We start from the raw sequence: 9,297 nt of genomic DNA, 5'->3' as shown, positions 1-9,297 counted from the left end.
AGAATTAAGAATAAGATTGTTTTCCTGGCGGAAATGGCAAAGATCTCGGCGTATTTGAAAGACCATTCGCAACAGAGATATATTGTGGAGTGGAAAAAATGGATTGATTACATCCAGAATAAATATGGGACTAAAAAGTTTCATTTAGCATTTGAATAAGTATTGATGTGATATTTATATTGCTTGTAGTCATTTTATAAGAGTTAAAGTGCGATAGATTTAATAGCTTATTGTTGTTTGCATATGGTAGATTATGATTGTTTTTACTTTTATACCTTGTATTTAGCTCTGGGAAGTCGGGGAGGGGGGAAAGGGAGGGAGGGAGGTGTTGGGGGAGGGCTGGGAAGAGGGGGGGATTGGGAAGGGTTTTGTTTTGTTAAAGATAAAATGTACTGAAAAACTTTTCAATAAAAAATAAAAAAAGAATAAGATTGTTTTAAGCTTTTATATAGAGATCTTTGAGAAAAAATAATTAAGAAAGATTCCTATTAGATTTGGCATTTGTACCTCTTAACACTGATACATGTGCATGTAATATCAGTGTAGTATCCTACAGTGTAACATCTAATGGTATGTGATGACAAAGCAATTCCGTCTCTACATTTCTATCCAGATCCTTTTACACGTGACAGATTTGTACTGAAGGGTTACTTTAAAAAAACCAAGGAAAGGATTTAAAATTAAATGGTGATACCTACTATTTCTATATCTTACTACTATGTTTATCTTCTCATAATTTCTGTAAACTCCTTTTCAATTTTTCATCCCTTTCTTGTACAAGACGTTTGAATTGCCTACTTCTTTGTAAATTACTAGGTTTACTCAGCTCTCTCTTTGGCTGCTATGCTATTCAGCACTTCTGGATTTCATGAAGAAACAGGTCCATTCATCTTTCAATTGTGTGTTTCTGAATCTGCACCCATCTTTTTCACATTTTCATTCACTGTCCAAAGCCAACTCAGTCCTGATGTTCCCCAATTTCTTCCTCTTTGGATTCTCTTTCTCTTTTTCAGTATATAAATGTGATCTCCTCTCTTGAAGCAGAAGGCAAACTCCTTTTATAATTGGTGCATAGGTGTGGTTCAGCTACTTTAGTTACAGGTAGTACTTGTTTAGCTATCCCAATTGGGACCTACAACTGTCATTAAGCAAAGTAGTTGCTAAGTGGGAAATTCAACTGTGCCTATGATTTTAGTTAAATTTCCTTTGCTGTACAGACCCACGAAACTCGTAAATGCAAGGATTGGTTGAAAAGTTCCTTTTTGTCATAATTGTAACTGCAAATGGTCACTAAATGAGGACTACCTCTACTTCAAACTCCCAGAAGTGAAGAGGGAAAAAAAGAGAGATGGGATTAGGTTGACCACTGAGAAATTATCCTTCCAAGAAGAAAATACATTATTTCTTCCAGCTTCAATGAAGTATCTCAGTACACAATTTTCATTTTTTCTTCTCTTCTCTGTTGATCCGCTGTATGACAAACATGAAGTTTTCTATAAATTCTGAATATTTCTTTTCTTTATATGTTTCACATCGTTGGCAGGGGTATGTACCTGTATTCTTCAAACATGAAAGATCAGGAAAAGTACAATTAAAAATGCTGAAAGAAAGAAAGACACACACACAGAGACACACACACACACAGGGCTTTTTTTCTCATAGAACGCTCAGAACGGCGCACAAGCTATGCTGCTATTGGCTTCAGCCTATTGCAGGCTTTGCTCTTTTATGACTCATGGACTTCAACTCCCAGAATTCCTGAGTCAGCTATGATAGGATATGCAAATTCTTGAAGAAGTTATATTTATCAGTTTTTGAACCAAGACAATTTTCTCTGGTTTGTTACACCAGTTATTACAGTAAAAACTTTCCTAACTCTATTTTTCTTCATCCATCCCCAACCTGAGAAAGAGGTAATAATATTAAGGATGCCAAAGGAAAACCATTATTTGGTAGAATAACAGCCTGCTCTTATGAATGAAAGTAAAGGCTCTGTGGACTTTATTGTTAGCAAGAAAAGGGCCAATCTTATAGAGGGCATTCTCAGCTTCCTTGGAAATGGCAGAAAGATTGTAACTTTATCTCTTGATGTGTGGCATTCAGACATGCCTTCTGAAAAATCTAAGTTATGGTAGATTTGTCTACAACATAATTTTATTACTTATGTAAACAATTAAAATGTGTGTGCATGGAGCTCCCAGCAAAGCATTAGCTGCTTGCTTAGCAACCTGCGAAAAAGCAGAGCCAGAGCATATACATGCTGATCTACTACGTTACAGAGACAAGACAAAGGGAAAGGTGTACATTACAGCACGACATTGGAATGGTTTTGTTAACCCATCTGGATGACATTATTTCTTCTTCCTACTGGGCTAGCATCTTTGTGATATGGTCAGTGAATTTTTTAAAAAAATGTTTTATTGGGCTATGTGCACCCGGAGACTTCAACTGGTGCAAAATGCGGCCGTGCAAGTGCTTATGGGAGTATCTCGATACTCCCATGTTACACCAGTCCTGCGCGAGCTGCATTGGCTTCTGGTTGCCCTCCGGGTGCGATTCAAGGTGCTGGTAATTACCTTTAAAGCCCTACATGGCTTAGGCCCGGGGTACTTGTGAGACCACCTGCTGCCAATGTCAACCTCCCATCGCCCGGTTCGCTCCCACAGATTCGGCCTCCTCAGGGTGCTGTTGGCCAGGCAATGCCGGCTGGTGACCCCCAGGGGGAGAGCCTTCTCTGTGGGCGCGCCGACCATCTGGAATGAACTGCCTCTGGAGCTGCGGACGGCCCCTGATCTTCGATCCTTCCGCCGCAACCTGAAGACATGGTTGCTCCAACAAGCGGGCCTGGACTGACCATGGTTTTTAATTTGGTTTTTATTGTGTAAATTGTCCCGTATTTCTTATACTCATTGTTTAATTTTTTTTTAATTTTTGTATTTTATGTCTCTTAATTTTTATTGTTGTGAGCCGCCCTGAGTCCTTAGGGAGAAGGGCAGCATATAAATTTAATAAATAATAATAATAATGTCTCTGTCCGATTCCACCCTTTTGCCACTCAAGGTCAATTCAACCTGCTACATGTATTTTATTACAAGAGACCTATAAGCAGCCCATACATGTGTGTTTGTGGGGGGAGGGTACCTTTTACTGACATATCTGACAAATGATTTGAGTGATTTTGTAAACAAATAGGAGGTTTTACAAATTCCTGGTATACTAATTCAATGCAATGTGTTGTTTTTAACCCAGGTTGGACTTACCGTTTCAAAGGATAGAAAATATTTAACAGTTCTGACTATACGATGCACACTGTCACAAAAATTTAGATCCTCAAATTTAGATTCATACAAAACTACTTCCATCTCAAGCTGAAAGCATTTTATCACTGATAGATTACAACGGCTCTAGGAAAAACAAGAGAAAAAGAAAAATCAATAGGTTTGTATAAATAAATGTTTCTGGCCTCATTCAGACCTTACATTTTGCATTCATTTTTTATTACTCTCCCTTCTTGCATATAGAAGTGGAGAAATTATGCTTAGTAGAAATGTCTGTGTTGTGTGCGTATATGTATTGGTTATAATGGTGCACAAAGTCTGGAGAGATCAAAGTTCTGTTTTTCACTTATCTTTGAAATCCTCTGTAAGTTACAATGTACAATTACATGGAATGGACTTTAATTATAAACATTTATTAATATCGATTCAGTGTGAACATTATATTCTACAATTATATACGATTGAAATAAAATATAAAATGTCATGATTTTCCACCATCTAATTAATTTTAATTAATTACAATCTGATAAATATGCTACCATAGCATTTGGGTAGCTTGTAAGTTCCTCTATGTGGGAGTTCTAAAGCTTGGACGCAGTTGCTGAAATTTTATTTATTTTTTAGTTGCAATCAGACATCTCTCTGATAACTGCTTACAAAAATAATCTAAACAGGCTGGCAGATGTACACAGAAAAGCTAGTATCATAAACAAATCAAGAAAGAGTGGTTTCAACAAGTAAGCAGCAAGCTCTTGAAAGACAATTGCAGTTAACAATCTGATTCTCACACTGTAAGACCAAGTTTCAGAACGTTTTCAAAGAATATCTCCTAGAATGCTGCTGTAGTCCATAAACAGTGAAATAAAGTAAACACTATTATATCTAGAACTCTGTTTAGCTATAGTATAAGGTTGGTGAATTGCAGATTTTAAACTGCGACATATTTTAAGAATTATTCAGATTTCTGAAAAATAAAACATACTCACAGGATAATTTAAATCTGCAGTATATAAATAGGCATCAATCTAAAAAAGGAAAATTGTGATGTAATCAGCAGTTTAAGAATATGTTTTTCCCCAAAGTATGAGATTAAAAATCATTTAAAAATTGCTCTGCATCCTCAGAACATTAAGCATTTAAAAAGGATGATTTGGGAACTGTTGAAATTAACAGTAAAACCTAATTTTTCCAAACAATATATGTACGACAAGTTTAAAATGTCCTCAGAGAATATTTTTTTTATTTATTTATTTTAATTCCATTTATATCCCGCCCTTCTCCGAAGACTCAGGGCGGCTTACAAGCTTAGCAGTAGCCTTCATTCTATGTATATGCCTGCTTATTAGGGCTTTCACACACACCCCAAGCAGCATTATTACAAAGTCAGCTTATTGCCCCCAACAATCTGGGTCCTCATTTTACCTACCTCGGAAGGATGGAAGGCTGAGTCAACCTTGAGCCTGGTGGGATGCGAACCTGCACTAATTGCAGGCAGCTGGTGTTACTTAAGGAGGCATTAGCCCACTGCTCCACCAAGGCTCAATATAAAATAGAAAGGTGAAAAAACTAAAATCGGTCATGCCACATATACTCAAATGTTGTCAGGAAATAATCCAAAGATGCTTTTTCAAAAGGCAACTGGACTTTCTTTGTTTTTGCCTGAAGAAGTTTTGCTTCTCATCCAAGAAGCTTCTTCAGTTCTGACTGAACGGTAGAGCATGGAATGAAAAAGCACTTTTCGGACAACCATGATCTGGATGACTGCCAATCTCCATAACCTGACAGGATATAAATTAAAATAGTACCAATATATTGAACTTTTGGTTATGCAGATGTTTGTATTTATTTCTATTTTAAGTTACCTCAGATCTGACTTTAATCTTTTCCAGGTCCAGTAGCACAGCTTCCAAATAACTGGTGGCTTGTATATATAGTAGATATAAACTTGTTTGAAACAGAAGAGTTAACACAATAAAACTATCAGAATACATCAATGGTATTGTAACAAAAATAAATGATATTTAAATTAGTAACCAAAAAGAAACATGTTATGATCACTAATACATTGTGAAATTGTATGTTTATTTATTTATTTATTTATTTATTTATTTATTTATTTATTTATTTATTTGTTTGTTTGTTTGTTTGTTTGTTTGTTTTATATACCGCCCTTCTCCCGGAGGACTCAATAAAGTAAGAATACAATAAAGCAATAAAGTGAGAAAATTTTAAAACCCAAATCCATCAGGCCAGGCCGGCTTGTTGGAATAGATAAGTTTTTAGATCACGCCGGAAGGAGCGAAGGTGGGGGGCCATCCGGATTTCAGCTGGTAAGCGGTTCCAAAGGATTGGCGCACCCACCGAGAATGCTCTCCCCCTGGGGGTCACCAGCCGACATTCTCTGACCGGTGGTACCCTGAGGAGGCCCTCTCTGTGGGAGCGCACAGGACGGAGGGATGTTGACGCTGGCAGTAGGTGTTCCTGTAGGTAATCCGGACCCACGCCATGTAGGGCTTTGTATGTCATCACTAGCACCTTGAATTTCACCCGGAAGGCAACTGGAAGCCAGTGCAGCTCACGGAGCAGAGGTGTAATATGGGGGTATCGGGAGACCCCCAAAAGCACTCGTGCAGCTGCACTCTGTACCAGTTGAAGCTTCCGAGTGGTTCTCAAGGGCAGCCCCATGTAAAGAGTGTTGCAGTAGTCAAGACGAGAGGTCACAAGTGCATGGGTGACTGTACGCAAGGCATCCAGGTCCAGATAGGGTCGCAGCTGGCGCACCAGGCGAACCTGCACGAAGGCCCCTCTAGTCACAGCTCCTATATGATCTTCTAAGGAGAGCTGTGAATCTAAGAGGACACCCAGATTGCGAGCCTTATCTACGGGGGGTAATAACTCGCCCCCAATATTAAGAGATGGAATAATCTGAATATCCTGACATGCCGGTATGTACAGCCATTCAGTCTTGTCCGGGTTGAGTTGAAGCCTGTTCCTCCCCATCCATTCCCGGACCGCTTCCAGGCAACAGGACATCACGTCAAGGGCATCACTGATGTGGTTTGGGGTCGAGATGAAAAGCTGGGTGTCATCAGCATACTGATGATAACCCACTCCAAAACCACGGATGATCTCACCTAGCGGTTTCATATAGATGTTAAACAGGAGAGGTGAGAGGACCAACCCCTGAGGAACTCCATAAATGAGAGGCCTCGGGGTCAATCTCTGGCCACCCGCCAACACCCACTGTGAACGTTCCAGAAGGTAGGAGGAGAACCACTGAAGAACAGTGCCTCCCACTCCCAATCTCCTGAGACGCCACAGTAAGATATCATGGTCGATGGTATCAAAAGCTGCAGAGAGGTCTAATAGGACCAGGACAGAGGAATGACCCCTGTCCCGAGCCCGCCAGAGATCATTCATCAGAGCGACCAATGCCGTCTCCGTGCTGTGTCCGGGCCTGAAACCCGATTGGTACGGGTCTAGATAATCAGTATCCTCAAGGAACAGAGGAAGCTGATGCGCCACTGCGCTCTCAACAACCTTCGCAAGAAAGCGAAGGTTGGAGACCGGGCGAAAGTTGTTTAAAACAGCTGGGTCCAGGGAAGGCTTTTTGAGGAGGGGTCTCACCACCGCTTCTTTCAAGGCTGCGGGGAAACTGCCCTCTTTCAATGAAGCAGTTACCACTGCATGGATCCAGCCTCGTGTCCCATCCCGAGCCGCATAAACCAGCCAGGAAGGGCACGGGTCCAATAAGGATGTAGTGGAGCTTAGCTTCCTCATGATCCTTTCTTCCTCATCCAGAGTCACAGGATCAAACTCTTCCCAGATAACATCAACAAGACTGTCCATGTTCTCATCGTCAGACTCTGCCCAGTTGGAATCCAGACTGGTCCGGATCCGAGCGATTTTGTCCAGCAGATGTTGGCTAAATTCCTCAGCACAACCCTGCAAGGGATCCTCCTTCACCTCTAGATTAAGGAGGGAGCGGGTCACCCTAAACAGGGTGGTCGGGCGATTATCTGTGGACGCGATAAGGGTAGCAAAGTAATTAGACCTTGCCCTCCTTAGCGCAGCGAGATAAGACCTCGTAAAGGACCTTAGTCACGATCGGTCGGATTCAGATCGGCTGGATCTCCAACAGCTCTCTAGGCCCCGTCTCTGACGTTTCATCTCCCGGAGCTCCGTAGAAAACCATGGAGCCCACTGGGATCTGCAACGGGTCAGGGGCCGCATGGGTACAACTCAGTCAAGTGCTTCTGTGGCTGCCTTTTCCCAGGCTTCCACCATGGCACTGGCTGAGCTATGAGCAAAGGAGGCAGGTGGGGGGCCAAGCGCTATATGTTAAGTTCATAGACGGATTATTCCAGCCCTAGTATTTGTTATATATAATATGCATTCTTCTGAGATTGTTTACTTTCCTCATATTTGCCCAAAATATTATTTCGTTTTAAAGAGTAAAGTTGGGTTAGCAATAGTGCACCATTCAACTTCTAAGATGCTTACAATGGGGGTGGGAGAAGAAAGAGGATATGGGGCAGGATGGGATAATCATTCATCTGAGCTTCTAGGGAAGAACAATTATAGATATCAGTGTGCAAAGTGATGGATACACAACAGAGAAAAAAATGCCAGCACTTTTCTTGACTCACCTCAGAATAAGAGAAAAAAACAGAAATTTATTTTTCAGATTTTCAGGAAACTGAAGAACAGATTTCAGTACAGCATCAGAGATCATGATTCCTTTCTGGAATATTTCTTGCCCCCATAGCAGTGAGGAATACAATCCTTATCCTATACGTTGCATGTGTTTGAAAACAATTATAAATGTAAACATATTATATAATGTTTATAATATAAATATTATATTATGATATAAATATTAAAAAAACAAAACAAATATTACTTTTACCACTGTAATCATTATGGTAATTCTGATTAATTACTCACTCCTGGCATTAGTCTGTTTTTATTAAGAAGTTCCTAATGAGAGATTTCAATTTCCAGAATTCTCAGCCAGCTTAAATTTTCTGGGAACAGAAGTCCACATAACTGGAAGTCACCCTGGTTTGTAAGGCTGCACTAAAGTGTAACTGAAAATTAAATGAATACATATTTGTCTACCCCAAGGGTGTCAAACTGCCAGCCCATGGGTCGGATGCATCATAAAGAAACCACGGCCACCCCACTGCCGGCAATGGCAAAAAAGCTCTGATATGTTGCACAACGTCACGTGACAGCGCGAGTTTGACATGTCTGGTCTACCCATAATACAGGTAGTCCTCGACCTATGACCATGATTGAGCCCAATATTTGTGTTGCTAAATGAAACATTTGTTAAGTAAGTTTTGCCCCATTTTATGATCTTTATTGCCACAATTGTTAAGTGAATCACTGCAGTTATTCAGTTAGTAACATGGTTAAGTGAACCCGGCTTCATTGACTTTGCTTGTCAGAAGGTCGCAAAAGGGGATCATATGATCCCTGGGATATCACAACCCTCATAAATACAGTATGAGTCAGTTGCCAAATAACTGAATTTTGATGTGACCATGGAAATGTTGCAATGGTCGGTAAGTGTGAAAAATGGTCGTAAGTCACGTTTTTCACTGCCGTTGTAACTTTGGTCACTAAATGAACTGTTGTAAGTTGAGGACTACCTGTAATGTTTTATCCATAATATATTTCATGATCATGATGAAATAATTGAAATAAAACATCTTCACTCAGGCTCATCATCAGTGTGACTTGCATGAATTTTTGATAACAATCAGTGTTAATAATATGCAAAACTTCATAATGTCTGAAAGGGAATAAATATTTTTCACAAAACAGATGCTGGAAAGTAAAATCTTCCACTGATAGTATGGAAACATTATATAAAAAGGATAGTGAATTAACATTAGAATCCATTTGTCAGGAAAAAAAACTTGAAAGAGAATCTAGTTTGGTATTATGTACTTTGTGAAAGGAACACATTTCTTAAATTGTTTGCATCCAGCAGCATAAAAAGGTAGGATAC

General features: G+C 39.9%; 1 protein-coding gene across 1 annotated transcript; it reads right to left on the bottom strand.

Annotated features, from left to right (window-relative positions):
- Positions 1-430: 430 nt before the first annotated feature.
- IL15 (interleukin 15) lies at positions 431-8,013 on the bottom strand (the record flags this gene model as incomplete). Its single annotated transcript, XM_083367007.1, has 5 exons — positions 431-1,560; positions 3,261-3,404; positions 4,265-4,303; positions 5,141-5,222; positions 7,928-8,013. The coding sequence occupies 5 exons, from the start codon at positions 8,011-8,013 to the stop codon at positions 1,441-1,443; spliced, it is 471 nt and encodes a 156-aa protein (XP_083223133.1). The 3' UTR covers positions 431-1,440.
- Between the last annotated feature and the right edge of the window lie 1,284 nt (positions 8,014-9,297).

This window comes from Vipera ursinii (genome assembly GCF_947247035.1).
Source record: "Vipera ursinii genome assembly, chromosome: 7".
In the NCBI taxonomy this organism is placed as follows: domain Eukaryota; kingdom Metazoa; phylum Chordata; class Lepidosauria; order Squamata; family Viperidae; genus Vipera; species Vipera ursinii.
This window is presented reverse-complemented; position numbering and strand designations above follow the sequence as displayed.